At 39.0% G+C, this 19,241-nt stretch overlaps 1 protein-coding gene across 1 annotated transcript; it reads left to right on the forward strand.

Annotated features, from left to right (window-relative positions):
• The first annotated feature begins 3,132 nt into the window (after window positions 1-3,132).
• On the forward strand, window positions 3,133-10,342 carry LOC135462906 (E3 ubiquitin-protein ligase Midline-1-like). Its single transcript, XM_064740211.1, has 6 exons — window positions 3,133-3,817; window positions 4,223-4,318; window positions 5,056-5,286; window positions 5,854-5,876; window positions 6,147-6,334; window positions 9,508-10,342. Exons 1-6 carry the CDS (start codon window positions 3,149-3,151, stop codon window positions 10,086-10,088), a joined length of 1,788 nt encoding a protein of 595 aa, XP_064596281.1. The 5' UTR covers window positions 3,133-3,148; the 3' UTR covers window positions 10,089-10,342.
• Window positions 10,343-19,241: the final 8,899 nt, after the last annotated feature.

Genomic DNA, 19,241 nt, shown 5'->3' on the forward strand with positions numbered 1-19,241 from the left:
TCATAAATATATATGATTTGAACCCATTTGCTGAAGTAGTTTTGTGGAAAACTGATTGTTTGTTGAAATGTGACATTCACATATAGGCCTAAAGTTAATGGCGAGGTGCGGAGATTTGTGTCGACAGGTAAGTTCCGTAAGACGATTATATGTAGTTTGGATGGAAACGATCACAGGTTAAGGAGTTGTCTTTACTCGGTCGTATCACCGACTGTAAGAGACAACTTAATAGGTTTTGTCGTCCTCAAATCGACACAACTTAGATATACGAATGGGGTGTTACCTTTTACAGACTTCAGCATTAGCCATGTCAGCCTGTGTGTCAACCTCTAACAGTCGATATTTGTGTATCAAGGAAAACGACTGATTTGTGTTCAAGTTCATACTGGTTAACTGTGTCGATCTTGTCACTATATATACAAGGCGATAGTACGTTACTAATGCGAGGTTCTGAAGCTTTGACCTCGAAAGGCAATATGCACTTATGCTGAAGGTCGATTACTGGTGGTAACATGCTCCCTATGGCACACAAAGTCCGAATATCTTACCTATATGGATCGCTGTTCGTTTACTTACATCGTTCGCCTGTCTGGTCCAAATATAAAAAACTGTGATAGTAAAAAAAAAACCTGCTAAGGGAACAAGCGTTCTCCTAATCCATGTACATCAGCCCGTCTGTTATATGATACCCTATATCAGTTGCTCATAGGGGAATTAGTGACAGAGGGTATCAGGACGCCAGCACGGCGCAATGACCAAGAAGCATCCTGCCATTGCGATCGCCGTGAGTTCAAGTCCAGCTCATGCTGGCTTCCTCTCTGGCCTACATAGGAAGGCCTTCCAACATCATGCAAATGATCGTGGGCTTCCCCCCGGACCATAATTCTGGCCGCCGTCGTATAAGTGAAGTATTCTTGATTAAGGCATAAAACACCAATCAAATAAATAAATATTCTTATAGGTAAATTGTTATGAAGGCCAACATTTTTAAGATTATGTGCACATTCTTGAGTTCGGCGTGAGACACCAGTAAAAAAATAGATAAAACCCATTGCGCATAACGTCAAATGTAAGGACTGTGTGTATACGTAAATGTTGCTGAAAGTAAATAGAATGTTTCAATTATGTAAGGATTTGCACGCATTATCTTCAGCCTCACTATAGTGATGTCTCCGTAAAGTCTTCATATAAATATAAATGACTTGGACCCAACTGCTGAATTAATTTTATGGAAACTGGTATGTTTGTTAAAGTATCGCATTCGCGTTTAAAGGGACTGTGCTAAAAATTGTGGGGATGTCATAGAGTGTAAATGTGTAAAAGCATATTGAAAGATTTACCTCCCCTGCTCAGATGACGTGTATTTCTCACAACTAAACATTTTCTATTTCAGTCTGCTCAGTTTTATCAAGTTGTGCAGCACGGTGGGAATTGTGTCGACAGGTAAGTCCTGTAAGATGGAGTACGCCTCTGTTTATGTAGGGGTGATTCTATCAAGTGAGGGAGTTGTCTTTACTTGATCGTGTGAACGACTCTTAGACAGTATTTAATTGGTCCTCAAATGGACACGAAGTGGACGTACGACTGGGGGTGTGTCCAGTCCCAGCCTGTGTGGGAACCTCTGACATTGTCTATAAACAGTCGGAAAATTTTCTTTTCACGGCAGACAACTGATTTAATCGGCTGAAGTTCACACTGTTTAATTATGTCGATCTTCTCACTATATCCAGGACGATAGTAAGTTATTAATGTATTTTTCTGAAGCTTTGACCTTGAAAGGCATTACGTATGGTTTTGCTGAAGGTTGTTGGTTGCCCGTGACATATTGTCTGGGGTTGGGCGTACATATATGTAAGTAGCCAGTACAACCGACATGTAAGGATCGCTGTTTGTTTACTTCCAAAGTTTGCCTATCTGGTCCATATGTAAAAACTGTAATAGTCAAAATTTCTAGTTAGGATATACATGTTCTCATATTCCAATCGAGGCAGAAACAAACACTATTTTTGAAATATTTGGTTTGACCCAGACTTGAGTTCGATCTCTGGTCTCCCGACTTCGAGGCGGGCTCAAACATAAGGAGTGTACTACACTGTATAAGTAAATCGAATCTTAAAATTATGTACTGAATTGCACACAGGGTTTTCAGTGTTACAGAACTGAAAGGCTACATGCATTATTAACTTCCCACTCAGCAAGCATTACAACCTCGCCCAATGATCACCGATAACGGGAGGTGTAACTTGACACAGCTGAGGCAGTCAGAGCTGTCCTATACTGCATGTAGGTCTACTTATACATTAGCTCGGGCTGTGTCTATGGAGATATAACTGACGCTGACCTACTTCTACAGTCTACCTGAGGTTATAAATGTCCAATCCAGGCTTTTTTGGTTCTCTTTAAACAGTCCCTGACATAAAACTGTATCTAATTGGACATGTACTTCACATTTCTACAAAAGAGTGAAGTCCGCATTTATGGTTTAAACATTCTGTTTGATAAGTGTTGATCGGAGGGTGTGGCAACTCTGTTGTAGTCAGTACTTCTGTGGTTCCTGACAATAACATAATAAAACACTGGGAGCTGGAAGACTTTAACTTTCATATCCGTTTTAATCTAAGTAAAAAGAAATTTTCGTATTACTCGTCACTATTAATAATGTGATATTCAGTATGTCTCTAAAATTCTGCAGATGGAGATGTTCCAAAAATTTGGTCCTATTATCATACAGTATATAGGATCAAATTACCTTCATAACCACACAAATCTGCTAATTATGAGTGGCAGCTATATACATATCGAACACATCTGCCCAAACTGGCTTGACCAGACCTTTGTCAAAAAAGTCTCTCGTGCGTAATAAAAGGTAGAATCGCTAAATTTCTAAATGACCAGAAACGATTCCTTTTCAGGAAAGCGATTTAGGCATACTCTCCTCGTACATGTATAGGTGCTTTAATGCTTCTTAAATGACAATTAAAGAATAGCGACAAAAGTACTGTACCCAATATGTTGTTGGAACCCGGGAACAGATGGTGGATGTGTGCTGTCTTGAACGTTAATATTTTTGTAAATAGGAACACCCTCACAGGTGCCAGTCTGAGCGATTTGCCGTTTTGATTTCAGAAAAAAAAAAACGGAGCGAAAAATGGCTGAAAACAAGCACAATCGGGATGATGTTCTCGAGTGTTCTATATGTATGGAAACATTCCGGAAACCAGTAACGCTACCCTGTCAGCACAGTTTTTGCATGGAATGCATTGCTTTGTATGTTGATAAGTCCAACTGTGTACATACAAATGAGATCTCGGGCAGCTCGGGGAATGAGGACGTTCATCGGCTGATAGCATGCCCTGTGTGTCGGGCACCGACTAATCTGGGGAGAAAAGGTTTGGCTGGTCTGGCTCCCAACTTTCATCTGGTAAAAATTGTGGAGAGGTTTTCGTCTGCTGTGAAGGTTGAGGATGACACCCCATATTGTTCCCTGTGTGAGGAGGATAATCAAGCTAAAGCTGTCAAGTTTTGTACCAAATGTAGTGTGTTCTACTGTCAGGAATGTCTTGCAAATTACCATCCAATGAGGGGGCCTCTGAAACGTCACCGACTGATTTCCCCCCTGGAGTACCTCTCCCAAGAAACCTCACAAGTTCAAGTCAGCAGAGACCACCAGTCGACTCAGCAAGGCACATGTGCTAGGCACGGTCAGCCATTCGGCTTGTACTGTGTACCGTGTCGGATGGTGATCTGTGTGGGATGTGTGGTTGACCATCCGAAACACGCTATGCAAGATATAAAATCTGCAGCTGAGAATAACAAGGTAAGGCGAAAAATACATTCGTATATCAGTCATCAACCAAAATGGATGTTCTGAGTCATTAATAGTACGGTCGATTCCCAAAACAACGATTAATATGAACTACGAAAAAAAAAACAAAAAAATTATATAAGTTCAAAATTACTTTGGAATCATGCAAAGTAGTAAACAGTGTTCAATGATATTAGAAAGAGTCAAGAAATGTTCTAGGCGAATAAGTCAAATCACTATCTAAATCGTGTATTATGCTAGTATATAAGTCGATAATCAAAATAAATATGGCATGATTTGGAAATATATGTTAACCCAAACTTTGTGATTAATAGTGAAGAATGGGGATTTTGTCCTGTACTGTAGTGAGTCGTTTGAAAGGCGAATGTTTTAATGTAGCGTTTTTTTCCATTAAAGCCAGCCCTTTTGAACAAGACTAGTCAACTGGAAAAAGTCTTACAAGAAACCAAAGAATCACTGTCAGGAGCTATGAGGCTGCACAATAAGTTACAGGTTGGTATTTTCCATGATACCTGTTCACCCTGTGTTGTACTGCATACCCTGGTGACTGATTTTGACTGTAATTCACAAATCCAGGTAACATACAGCTGCCTATCATCTAGTCTTGATAAAGCTGTCATCTGTCACATGTTATATATGTTGATTACAATTAAAGAGTTAAACCCGAACATTGCCGACTTTTTATAAGGACATGGGAAATGCACAGACTGATACGGGGATTTATTTGCGAGAAGGACAAGTCTGTTTTACCTATTTCTGTGTTGTCTAATCAGACTTTCGTATCAATAATATGAGTTTCTTCTTACTGACACACATGCGATATGTGCAGCTCAGACAACTCCATTTGATATATCATCGCCGATCATACGCTGTAATAATGATATCTATAATATATATACGTACACCATTTGATCTGATGGGGCGACAACTTTCAGGTCTGAACCAGCCCCATCCATGTATCTGAGGTACTGTCCGGAGCATCTATCGCCCTGCTCGAAGCATCAGTTGTGATCGTACGAACCTTTTGGGGATTGAACCACGTACATTTGGGTCTTGAGTCAACACTTACAAGTACATCACTGGACTAAAGGGAAATTCCCTCAATCGCGGAGGTGTATTGTAGACCCAGTTGTGTGGCGCTTATATTTCACCCTGTTACACATACATATATAACTTCTTGAACACAAACAGGTTTGGATGAAGTAATAAACGATTTTTCTGCTTGACAGGAAAAGCAGGAACTTCACACTCAGGAGGTAGAAAAAGCTTATTGTGCAGCCTTGGAAGCTTTACAAGCCTGGAGGCAGCACTCTTTAGATGGCATAAAAACCCGCTATTCACAGTGGAGTGTGGAGTCCTGCGCTATACTCAAACATTTCCAACTACAGGCCCAGGAAATAGAGAGGATGGTACAGGCTTCCAAAGATTTATTGGCGTCAATGGACGTCGAGTTTTTACAGGTAAGTCAAACATGCACAATATCTAACATTGGTTCAGCTACCTCAATGCCAGATGTTACCCATGACCCAGTCACCCTTAGAAACTATTATCACGTGTTTAAATCCATCTCATGCTGCCAGACCTCCTAAAGTTGTATATCCTCCAACAGCTCTATTTTGCTCGGTGGTACCCTGCGGTCGCTGTCCATTTTTCTTCCCATAACCGAACCACTGTCCGATTAAAGCAATAACATGGTAGCATGTAACGTCAAATATATTGCATGCTGTTTTTGGAAAACAAGGTTTGTAGGTAAACAGATCTTTGGAGAAAAATTCCATTGTATGAAACACTACTGTGGAATTGATTAGCCGGCACTGGAAGCTGATGTGGACTATGTGGTAGATCAGGGAATGGTCTATGTGTTTTAGGTAAAAGCCAAGGGTGCCTGTGTACCTGGAGAGTTAAGATCTTTCAATGATAACTGTGTTCATGTTACATGTTGAGGTGAAAAGATAGCTACAGTATCTCAGTTTTGGTTATCATCCCTACATGATTTTATATGTGTTTTCAATTCTGTTTCTTGACAGGGTTCCTCGGGCTTGACCAGAACGTATGTATAAATGTGTTATACCTCTCTAGGTTTGTTATACATATGCACGTGACTATTGTTAGCAGATGTTTTGCTGTAACGCTAAATATCAGCACTGTAGTTGTCCAAAACATGTCCCACGTGTAAACTGTACCTATTGTTCAAACATACGTTTGTCCAGGCAAATCAGATCTAGCCTCCTAGGAATAGTACATCATGGCATTCTCATAACTGCGTGGTACTCAAAAACACAACACCGCTGTCTCTAGGTTTTCTTTCCTCTTCTCACAGACTTCATGACCAGCTGAATAAGATTAAAGCAGATATGAAGAAATATGAGGCCAGCGAACAGAAGCTTCTAGATTTTGTACAACGTGACCTTGTTGTCCCTAGACACGTGACAGTCAAAGAGAGAATGACAGAAAGTCAGAACTTAGAAGCAGCAGTCGGTAGACAAATGCCACGCCCACTTGTTACAAGTAGGTTCTTATATGTATAAAAGGCATAAAACAAAAGGATACAAACTAATGTGAGGCATGCAATAGTGTGGGGAAAAATATACAAACTAATGTGAGGCATGCAACAGTGTGGGGGAAAAGATACAAACTAATGTGAGGCCCGCAATAGTGTGGGGATAAAGATACAAACTAATGTGAGGCACGCAATAGTGTGGGGATAAAGATACAAACTAATGTGAGGCACGCAATAGTGTGGGGATAAAGATACAAACTAATGTGAGGCACGCAATAGTGTGGAGATAAAGATACAAACTAATGTGAGGCATGCAACAGAGTTGACAAAAAAGATACAAACTAATGTTAGGCATGCAATAGGGTGGGCAAACACATACAAACTAATGTGAGGCATGCAATAGTGTTGGGGAAAAGATACAAACTAATGTGAGGCATGCAATAGGGTGAGCAAAAAAGATACAAACTAATATCAGGTATACGGTAAGATATGCCTAGCAGACAAAAAGTAATGTGAGGTATACAGTATGATGTGCACAGTAGACACAAACTACTGTGAGATATACGGTAGGATGTGCACAGAAGACGCAGGCTAAGGTGAGATGTACAGTAGGATGTGCCCTGAAGACACAGAGTAATTTGAGGTATACAATAGTGAGATATCGGTGCCCGGCTGATATATATCAGCAAGTGCACTGTTATAAAAGATCACATCGCAGGGTATCCCTCAGTGTCTGGGTGATATATACCTCATGTGTATAAATTAACAAGTGCAATGTTAGAACAGGACACAGGGCAGTGTACCCCTCAGTGCCTGAGTGATATATACCTCATGTGTATAAATTAGCAAGTGCAATGTTAGAACAGGACACAGGGCAGTGTACCTCTCAGTGTCTGAGAGATATATACCTCATGTGTATAAATTAACAAGTGCAATGTTAGAACAGGACACAGGGCAGTGTACCTCTCAGTGTCTGAGTGATATATACCTCATGTGTATAAATTAGCAAGTACAATGTTAGAACAGGACACATGGCAGTGTACCTCTCACTGTCTGGGTGATATATACCTCATGTGTATAAATTAGCAAGTACAATGTTAGAACAGGACACATGGCAGTGTACCCCTCAGTGTCTGAGTGATATATACCTTATGTGTATAAATTAGCAAGTACAATGTTAGAACAGGACACATGGCAGTGTACCCCTCAGTGTCTGAGTGATATATACCTCATGTGTATAAATTAGCAAGTACAATGTTAGAACAGGACACATGGCAGTGTACCCCTCAGTGTCTGAGTGATATTCACGCCAGTTATACAAATCGGCAGGAGCACTGTTAGAACAGGACACATGGCAGGGTACCCCTGAGTGTCTGAGTGATATTTACCTCATGTGTACAAAACAGCAGGAGCACTGTTAGAACAGGACACATAGAAGTGTACCCTTTGGTGTCCGGGTGATATTCACCTCATGTGAAATCAACAAGTTTACCGTTAGAACAGACCACATCGCATGTGTACAAATCAACAGGGGTACTGTTAGAACAGATCAGATAACATGTTGTACCCCTGAGTGTGTGGGTGATCTTTACCCCATGTGTACAAATCATAAGGTGTACTTTATATCATGTTGTACCCCTGAGGGTCTCAGTGATGTGAATAAATGAGCAGGTGTACTGTTAGGACAGAACAGATAACATGTTGTACCCCTGATTGTGTGGCTGATATTTACCTCGTGTGTACAAATCAGCAGGTGTACTGTTAGGACAGAACAGATAACATGTTGTACACCTGAGTGTCTGAGTGATATTTACCTCATGTGTACAAATCAGCAGGTGTATTGTTAGGACAGAACAGATAGCATGTTGTACCCCTGAGTGTGTGGGTGATATTTACCTCATGTGTACAGATCATAAGGTGCACTGTTAGGAGAGAAAATATAACATAATGTACACCTGAGTGTCTGAGTGATATTTACCCCATGTGTACAAATCAGCAGGTGTATTGTTAGGACAGAACAGATAACATATTGTACCCCTGAGTGTGTGGGTGATATTTACCTCATGTGTACAGATCATAAGGTGCACTGTTAGGAGAGAAAATATAACATAATGTACACCTGAGTGTCTGAGTGATATTTACCTCATGTGTACAAATCAGCAGGTGTATTGTTAGGACAGAACAGATAACATATTGTACCCCTGAGTGTGTGGGTGATATTTACCTCATGTGTACAGATCATAAGGTGCACTGTTAGGAGAGAAAATATAACATAATGTACACCTGAGTGTCTGAGTGATATTTACCTCATGTGTACAAATCAGCAGGTGTATTGTTAGGACAGAACAGATAACATATTGTACCCCTGAGTGTGTGGGTGATATTTACCTCATGTGTACAAATCAGCAGGTGTATTGTTAGGACAGAACAGATAGCATGTTGTACCCCTGAGTGTGTGGGTGATATTTACCTCATGTGTACAGATCATAAGGTGCACTGTTAGGAGAGAAAATATAACATAATGTACACCTGAGTGTCTGAGTGATATTTACCTCATGTGTACAAATCAGCAGGTGTATTGTTAGGACAGAACAGATAACATATTGTACCCCTGAGTGTGTGGCTGATATTTACCTCATGTGTACAGATCATAAGGTGCACTGTTAGGAGAGAAAACATAACATAATGTACACCTGAGGGTCTGAGTGATATTTACCCCATGTGGATAAATCAGCAGGTATGATGTTAGGAAAGAACAGATAACATATTTTAGCCTATCCCTCGGTGTCTAGACCTGTGATATTTAACATATAACTGATAACAGAATACATGTCATCTCTCTTAATTAATAATGAAACAAGTATCCAAGTAAAACACACTATTCAATTGTAGTCAGACTCTTTTTTTAAAGCTAAAAATCCCTCATATCTGTTTCATTATTAATATTAAAGGGTAAAGATCCCATTTCAGGTATGTATATAGAAATAATTGTAGATCTAGATGAATTTCCTCACTTGATACAAGTTTGTTTTTAATATTTAAATATGTTAAATTTCTTTTAAAAAATCTATTGAAAAAAAAAACTGAAACCACGGTATGTGTACAGATAATTACCCTTCAGTCTTACAGCGTGTGTTTATGGTTCGCAGTTGTTTATGCTGCTTCTGTTGTGTTTTTGCAGAGCCGACGCTGGTATTCACGGGGACAAACGACAGTAAGCTGAGAATTTCTGATAGCGGCTCTGTAGTAGAGGGTGAGGGCTTGTCCCGGGCGAGAGCTGTGACAGACGGCCGTTGTCAGACGGGCAGGTACTACTGGGAGCTACAGATCACCTGTTCACCTGGCTGTGTCTGTGGCTGTCATGTAGGAGTTAGACAGGAAAGCTGTGATGTGATGGGGAGGACAGACCCTGGCCGTAACATCTGGTGCATTGTGATGGAGTACCGTAGTGATGAGGTCAGGTGTGGCAGTCACCGTAGTGGTGAAATCAAACCTGACTATCTACAGTGGAGACACTACACACGACCTCATCACCTGGGTATGTACCTGGACTGTGATGACCACTCACTGACAGTCCTGGACTGTGACAACAATCAGGTAATGTACACTGTCAGTGATGTTGTTGTCACAGAGCCTCTCGTGCCATCGGTTGGGTTTGGTGTCAAGTCTGGATCTGTGTCTGGATATGTGTCTGCTCGTCTGGTAACGGGTGACTCTGCAACTCTGCCTCAATTTCTCTGTGACATGATAAACACTTCCTGACCTTCGGGTAATTATTCGTTACATCTTTTCGATCATATTATAATTTGTTTCAAATAGACTGGTTAATTATGTCTGTTTAAACAAATTTTTGCGTATAGATGTTTTAGATAAGGTCAGCAGTGTGGCTAATTCGGTAATCTACCACAAGCTTTCAGCTTGGTGTAGTTGTACACAGTCTGTCTGACTTGTCCTTAACATCAATGTCAGTTTTCTTCAAAATACATTTAGACAATAACTGAGTAGTTTTATTTTTAGTAATGGTGACTTGTAAACCAGCATTTCCAGGAGTGTCACCGAGCAAAACAGGCCACAGTTTATACATGACAATTGCTAGTCCTTCTGTTTAAACATGACACATGTAGTAATTCTTGTTGTGTAACTTTAGTTCCTAAAAAAAAAAAAATAAATGAGAGAAATATCCCTTACCCATTAAGGCTAGACAAGAGCATTGATTTTCCTTAATACTTATGTAGTAAATCTTCAACCTCAAAAATATATATACCCTAACTTTCGCGTGGTACCATACCATACCTCCACATGCAGCTTGTACTTATGTCTACAACATTCCCAGCTGCCATGTTTTTAGCTGTAGTGGCTGAAAGTGAAGTAATAACATTTTGTTACCTTGGTAACCTCTACAGAGGTAGGTAATACCAATGGAGGAAAAGTTTTCAGTTCTATCGAAAACAAATACAATTCTGATGTATTTTATTTAGGCATGCTAGATGCAAATTAGCATAGCACAGATTTAAAGTGTATGAACAACTTAAATGCCTCTGTGACAGTTTTATCCAATCAATCTGACTTCAGTTCAGAGGCAAATCTCAGACCCATTGTCCTGAATTGCGCATGTGTAACCTATTAAGAGGACACAGTTTTTAATTTTTTTTTGTTAGTAATATCTTTATATCAGTTTGGCACTAAAACCAAAATATTACAGGGCTAATGGCAATAGTCAAATTTCAGGGCCAGTGGCCCACCTGCGTCGATACTCTACACGTTAATGGCTGGGATAGGATGTTTTGTGGAGAATGGGGTTTAAATTTCTCTTCTGTCAAAAAAAACCCTGCAGAAATGAACATTTACCCTGTATTTCCTTAAAATGCAACACCTGTTGTCCTTAGATGCTAAAACTTAACCACTTCTCCCCGGCTGGGCAGAAGTTATGTAAGAATTGCTAAGGTTATCCCCACTTGGACCTGTAGAAATGAATTTAAAAACTGAACAAATTTTTACTATTATTGTTGCACAGACAGCACATTTAATCAAATTTCATCAAAGATAAGAAGCAGATCAACTTTCAGTATTTTTTTTTTGTAATTTTGTGGTCAAAAGTTTGTTTGCAGTAAAATGCCTGAATCTGATCTCTTATTTTAAAACTTTAATAAAAAAGGCTGAGGTTTATCCCAGGTACATAATCACTGCATTATACTCCAAAACTTTTAAAGTTTCTAAGGTGAGCCTTATGTACATCCTCTAACATGTGCAAGTGTTGGTAATTTTCAGTTGCTAAGGTGTATTTCAGATATATTATCTCATATTCAAATATTGTTCTGTGTTCTTTACGTATATCTGAGGTATAGACATATGACTGGTGTAAACGTGAGGTACAATATACCTCAGATAATATAGATGGGGTGCACATCTATACCTCACACGGAGGTATACATGAGATGCACACCCCATAGGTGGGAAGGCCCTACAGCAACCTGCGGATGGTTATGTGTTTCTCCTGGGCTCCCACCATGATGCTGACAACTGTCGTATAAGTATGTACGGCCTAAACACCAATCAAATGACTCAAATCTTGATATCATTGTTTCCTGTATGTTTGGCTATTTTTTTTTTAACTTTGTTTATTGAAACTTTACCTTCACTAACACATTCTTACTACATGTACCTGGCCATAGTTTGGGTAAATACATGAATAGTGTTATGCATTAAAATGTAAACATGTCACATCTTTAGAATATTAAACATTTTGAGGAGTATTCAAGTTTATCAGCTGTCTACACTCAATACAAACGTGTTTACTGGAACATGTCTTTTTGTTAATATATCCACCCCAATACTATGTAAATATCTGATGTGTTTACCATAATAAACACATCTCTTAATTCCTTCACATATTTTCTTATATAATAAAAGACATATATAATAAAAATCAATATGTGTTTCAAATTGTAACAGAAATGTGTTTAAAAACTGGACTCATTTTTAGTATGGTAGTAGAGTGAGGAAGGATGCTATGCATTTATTATAAATTATAAATATTTCCTTTAAACGAGATTTCCATTTAAGTGCTGTGATGTTAGATACTATGAATTACTGCACATTGTATTCACTAAGCACGTAGATCTCTGCCCTGTAAGTATTACACCATGTCTGGTGATTATATTTGATGACATTGTGATAATTTCGCTCAGTGCAAATCATATGTTTTAGCTGTCTTATATGCTTTTCTTAATAAATGTATATGCGTTGATTATACTGTATATATGCCGTGTGTCAGTTGTTTAAGGATTTTGCCGAAAGTGGGAAGGTCTTGCAGCAACCTGTGGATGGTCGTGGGTTTCTCCTGGGCTTTGCCCGGTTTTATCCCACCATGATGCTGGCGGCGGTCATATAAGCGAAATATTCTTGAGTTCGGCCGACACCAATCAAATTAATAAATAAGTATTTTGTTCAGAATATAAACTGTGTTTGGCTTGGATGTGCTTATTACGGTGAACTGATAGGTGTATTGTTGTTACACCGTCTTGCTTTGGTTTTTCTTTTTGAAATTTTGATGTGAACAATAATTGCAACAATTATTGTTCACAATTTTTCTTTCAAAAACCTAGTCAATTTATGTTGTACATGTACTGAGGGCTAATTCTCTTATATTGCATACATGTATGAAAAACTACAACATGAGCTGTCTCCTTCTTGTGTTTCATTAACTTCACCCAGGTCTGTATACCTACACGTGCTTAAAGTAAATTGACATGTATAATATATACCCTGACATTGTCTGCTTGTAAGACACTCACAGACAGCTGGTAATGGCACGTATGTGTGCTCTACAGAATGGGTAGATAGTTCCATTTTAAGTTTAACCCCACAGACCTTTGTATTCCAACTTCGGAGAAATGTGCTAAATAAAAATGAATGATTGTGTATTGTGTAATTCTCGTTTTAATGGTTGAGGTAGTGTCAGTGAAATGTAGTTATACACACTTAAAATCATGAACAGTATGTAGTATTGTTACACATTTTTTTACGTATACCAATTTCATAGCCAACATATTTAAGGTACCTGATGGGTATCTTATCAGTATTGCTGGGTTTCCTCTCAAATACCGAGTCCTTCCATTACCTGATCTGTGTCTTCTCAGGAGAGCTGGTTTTCCTCTCTTTCTAATACCGGGTCCACACATTACCTGATGTGTAACTTCTCAGGAGAACTGGTTTTCCTCTCTCTCTTATACCGGGTCCGAACATTATACACGATGTGTAAATTCTCAGGACAGCTAGTTTTCCTCTCTCCCTAATAACGGATGCACGCATTACCTACTGTGTAACTTCCCAGGAGGGCTGTTTTTCCTCCCTCACTAATACCGGATACACGCATTTACCTAATGTGTATCTTCTCAGGAGAGCTGGTTTTCCCAGCTCTCTAATACCAGGTCCACACACTATCTGATGTGTAACTTCTCAGGAGAGATGGTTTTGCTCTTTCCCGAACAACGGGTCTACACATTATACACCATGTGTAACTTCCCAGGAGGGCTGGTTTTTCTCTCTCTCTAATACCGGGTCCACACATTACCTGATATGTATCTTCTTGGAAGCTGGTTTTCACCTATCTTTCTAATACTGGGTCAACAAATTACCTGATGTGTAAATTATTAGGAGAGCTGACATTCCCCCCTCTCTAATACTGGGTCTACACATTAGACATGACTTGTAACTTCTCAGCTGAGCTGGTTTTACGCTCTCTGTAATACCGGGTCCATGCAATATACATGTTGGGTAACTTCTCAGGAGAGCTGGTTTTCCTCTCTCCCTAATACCGGGTCCACACATTACCTGATGTGTAACTTCTCTCGACGGATGGTTTTCCTCCCTCTCTAATACCAGGTCTACACATTAGATATGATTTGTAACTTCTCAGGAGAGATGGTTTTTCTGCTCTCTCTAAGACCGCGTCCACACATAACATAATTTGTAACTTCTCAGGAATGCCCACATGGGACAAATAATTAATAAATCTCATGAAGTATTAAATATCAAAAGAAGTGTATCTGGGAAATCCTGGGGGGGGGGGGGGCAGGGGAGGTGGGGAGGGATTGCAGATAGACAGGGTTTTCTTTTACTGTATCGTTCCTTAATCCGTTCTCGGCTGGACTACTACTGTGAAGTGTATGACTCTGCCTGTAAGACACTTAAGGGTGGGTTATATTCGATTCAGTGCGCTGCGCTGCAGATTTGTACCGGGGTTACGATTGACGCCACTACACGTTACGCAGGTTTTCTGTAAGGAGTGGCGCTTGTGCATCCGTCGGCGTCAACACACTCTGAGAGTCTCTCTAATCCTTATGTCTTCTGTTAATAACTCTCTGCTGTTCTTTATATTCGATTCAGTGCGCTGGGCTGCAGACTTGTACCGGGGTTACGACTGACGCCACTAAACGTTACGCAGGTTTTCTGTAAGGAGTGGCGCTTGTGGATCCGTCGGCGTCAACACACTCTGAGAGTCTCTCTAATCCTTATGTCTTCTGTTAATAACTCTCTGCTGTTCTTTATATTCGATTCAGTGCGCTGCGCTGCAGATTTGTACCGGGGTTACGACTGACGCCACTAAACGTTACGCAGGTTTTCTGTAAGGAGTGGCGCTTGTGCATCCGTCGGCGTCAACACACTCTGAGAGTCTCTCTAATCCTTATGTCTTCTGTTAATAACTCTCTGCTGTTCTTCAAACTTCATTTTATGATTGCTTCTATAATTTACGTCGCTGTAGGTTCAAGTCCAGCTCATGCTGGCTTCCTCTCCGGCCGTAAGTGGGAAGGTCTGCCAGCAACCTGCGGATGGCCGTGGGTTTCCCCCGGGCTCTGCCCGGTTTCCACCCACCATAATGCTGGCCGCCGTCGTATAAGTGAAATATTCTTGCGTACGGCGTAAAACACCAATCAAATAAATAAATAAATTATATAATTTACAGGATTCTCATGCAGTACCGTTCAGTTTAATATCCAAACAAATTTCTTCCTTATCGCAGTGTAATGATTTAAATCTTCAATTATCGTTTGTACCTTCCTTTCCTCCTGTGGGAGTTGCACATACCATATACATCCGCGGAACTACACTCAATGATCAGTCAATGTGACAATTCAACTGCGTCACTGTTATGTGCCAAGGATCAATTTCATTGTAATTGGTCACAATATCTTCACGTATTTACAGGCACTTCAAAATATGATACAGATACCAAATAGTGGGTTTCATCCTTCACCGTACCAACGTATAATACATGTCAATGGTTTAGAATATCTGATTTAATTTCAGTTTTTACAGCTGAACCGACTGCCATTATATCTGTTAAATGTGTTGTGGGTGAGGGCATTGACCATTTACTGTTCCATTGTCACGGTCATACTTACGCTCTAAGTTACTTTATAGATAATTACGTACCTTTGGTATAATGAGGATGAGTACAATATCCATTTTATGTCCCACTAACAACCACAATAATGTATTTCAGGCAGTTGCCAATTTTTTTAACACGTTGCTATCGTTTTTTTAATTTATCCTAGGATATAACGGCATTCTTCTAGTCAATAACATGATGTTATCATTAAGACGTATTATTTATGATAATAAACAGTTGCCAATTTTTTTAACACGTTGCCATCGTTTTTAACTTTATCCTAGGATATAACGGCATTCTTCTAGTCAATAACATGATGTTGTCAGTAAGACATATTATTTATGATAATAAACAGTTGCCAATTTTTTTAACACGTTGCTATCGGTTTTAACTTTATCCTAGGATATAACGGCATTCTTCTAGTCAATAACATGATGTTATCAGTAAGACATATCATTTATGATAATAAGCAGTTGCCAAGTTTTTCAACACGTTGCCATCGTTTTTAACTTTATCCTAGGATATAACGGCATTCTTCTAGTCAATAACATGATGTTATCAGTAAGACATATCATTTATGATAATAAGCAGTTGCCAAGTTTTTCAACACGTTGCCATCGTTTTTAACTTTATTCTAGGATATAACGGCATTCTTCTAGTCAATAACATGATGTTATCAGTAAGACATATCATTTATGATAATAAACAGTTGCCAATTTTTTCAACACGTTGCCATCGTTTTTAACTTTATTCTAGGATATAACGGCATTCTTCTAGTCAATAACATGATGTTGTCAGTAAGACATATTATTTATGATAATAAACAGTTGCCAATTTTTTTAACACGTTGCTATCGTTTTTAACTTTATCCTAGGATATAACGGCATTCTTCTAGTCAATAACATGATGTTATCAGTAAGACATATCATTTATGATAATAAGCAGTTGCCAAGTTTTTCAACACGTTGCCATCGTTTTTAACTTTATCCTAGGATATAACGGCATTCTTCTAGTCAATAACATGATGTTATCAGTAAGACATATTATTTATGATAATAAACAGTTGCCAATTTTTTTAACACGTTGCTATCGTTTTTAACTTTATCCTAGGATATAACGGCATTCTTCTAGTCAATAACATGATGTTATCAGTAAGACATATCATTTATGATAATAAGCAGTTGCCAAGTTTTTCAACACGTTGCCATCGTTTTTAACTTTATCCTAGGATATAACGGCATTCTTCTAGTCAATAACATGATGTTATCAGTAAGACATATTATTCATGATAATAAACCCAACATATTAAAAACATGTATATATAGGGGTAAATAGAGGCTAAGTATATATATACATATATATATATATATATATATATATATATATATATATATATATATATATATATATATATATATATATATATATACTTAGGCCCTATATATGAACATTGTCTTGTGTGCGTCAGAATAAACGGTACATGATGGGATCGACAATCAATATCTCACCACAATTTGTAGATTAGCATTTTGGCAACATGAACTGGCCCTGCCACAAGAACACACAGTAGGCCTATATGGGCACACACCTAATGATTCTACATTCTATCTGACAAAACTGCTAAGCATGACGCCAAAACCCAAGGATACATACATACATGCACGCATGCATACCTTACCAAATTTACATTAGAATGTTTTGCATGAAGCGAGAGTGGCAGGACAAAAATAACATGTGTACTGACTGCGTTTTAAAAGGACAAAGGGGAAATAACCCACGGCTCTCCACTCACGTAATATCACTGCCACGAGTAGACAAGCTTGACCTGTGTGTCCTTAGCGACATACCTGGGGCAGTTTTGGCTCAGTCGGACCTATAGGCCTATCCATATGTCGTCAACAACCCTGCTTCAGGTGGCATGATAGAATCATCCTATACTCACATGGAAAAAGGATAATTCATATATTTGTCAAGTTTTGATATACACAGATTTCTTGCTGACGTTGTTGAAAGAAGAAAAAAAGAACGCGTGAAAACATTCTTTGGTGCTGAAAACAAAGGGAAAAAACCAAAGGCTAACATAAAATTCAACACCAATGAGTTATCTCCCTTTTCATTACGCCTGTTTTGAATCTGGGAAACTGTTGTGGTAGAAAATGTAAGGGAAGAGTTACGACACTGTGGAACTCTTCCATGTTTTATCGTCTCTGAAGTTCGCCGTGTCCCAGGTCTGAGGTCGAGGTATCCTAATACTGTACTTATCGTCGTTAGAATTATCGTCTCGACCTGAAAACGCGAGCAAAGGCATATCATGAAACTGATTTATTGTTCTTACTTATTGTGTTAGTTATCTATTTACTTTTTTATTTTTTTTTTCACTCTTTAATCGTTCTTTTTATTATTTTAATTCTTGTTTAACACCAGAATTTTGTCATTTCCACCATGGCAGTCATTTTTATTGGTTGAAGGAAGCAGCGGTGCCCGAGATAAATCTTCGACCTTTGACAAGTTACTGTTAATTTGTTTGATGGTGTTTTACGCCATACCCAAAAATATTTCACTTAAACGACGGCGGCCAGCACTATTGTGGGAGGAAACCTGACATAGACCAGGTGAAACCCATGACATCAATTTACTGATGACCTTTCTCTCGTGTGACATATAGATATATGAATACCGGTTCATTTTTAATGTGACAAAGCAGAGGAGTGTTGATCAGTTAAGAAATAATGACTTTTTATCGAGTCATTGATCTTTTTTTTTTATTTCATGCATTTGATTGTTTTTATACGGTTCTTCAAAAGTATTTCACTTAAAAGAGGGCGGCTAGTATTATCGTAAAAAATCGATTAGAGCTCAGGGAAAACCCACGACCACCCGTAGGTTGCAGCCAGACCTTCTCATTTAAAACAGAAACCTATGTGTTTTTCTATGATGTGGGCCTTATTATGTAGCCCTCCTGTCTCTCACTAATCAGTCAGGGCTAGAACATTCAGACATGTGTCCTTCTTTCTTCCCGGTTAACAGTCAATGAAAAGGTTTCAAAACGCGTACTGACGACAATTGATCGTTCCTTTACCACTGACGTCACGGGGGGTATGTCAAGGAATTATCTTTGTCCTTCCTCTATATTTAGAAACACTGACCAACGTCAAATAAGTAGTACGATGTTAATTTCCCAATTAAATAAATCACTTTGAAAGATAAATAAGGCTGTAATACCTGTAGAGAATCTCACAGACGTAAGCTGATGTAAGACTGCACTAAACACTTCACAAATTCGACCAGAGAACAATAGGCTAATTTTAGGTGTGATTTGAGAACATAATACATAGTATTATGAAAAGTGACGTGTGTTGTTTTGGCAGGAGCGCAAATGTAGAAGTTATAAAAATAATAAAATAACCAGCCCAGATCATATAATATCCATCTTCCTCTCCGGCCGTACGTGGGAAGGTCTTCAGCAGCCTGCCGATGGTCATGGGTTTCCCCCGGGCTATGCATTGTTTCCTACAACTATAATG

This window comes from Liolophura sinensis, chromosome 2, assembly GCF_032854445.1.
Source record: "Liolophura sinensis isolate JHLJ2023 chromosome 2, CUHK_Ljap_v2, whole genome shotgun sequence".
Classification (NCBI taxonomy): Eukaryota; Metazoa; Mollusca; class Polyplacophora; order Chitonida; family Chitonidae; genus Liolophura; species Liolophura sinensis.

Bases quoted from the DNA above. Each gene is read 5' to 3' on its own strand.
- LOC135462906 (XM_064740211.1), top strand. From the start codon at position 3,149: ATGGCTGAAAACAAGCACAATCGGGATGATGTTCTCGAGTGTTCTATA. The intron at 4,319-5,055 runs GTTGGTATTTTC...TCTGCTTGACAG, and splicing joins GGCTGCACAATAAGTTACAG to GAAAAGCAGGAACTTCACAC. The intron at 6,335-9,507 runs GTAGGTTCTTAT...GTGTTTTTGCAG, and splicing joins GCCACGCCCACTTGTTACAA to AGCCGACGCTGGTATTCACG.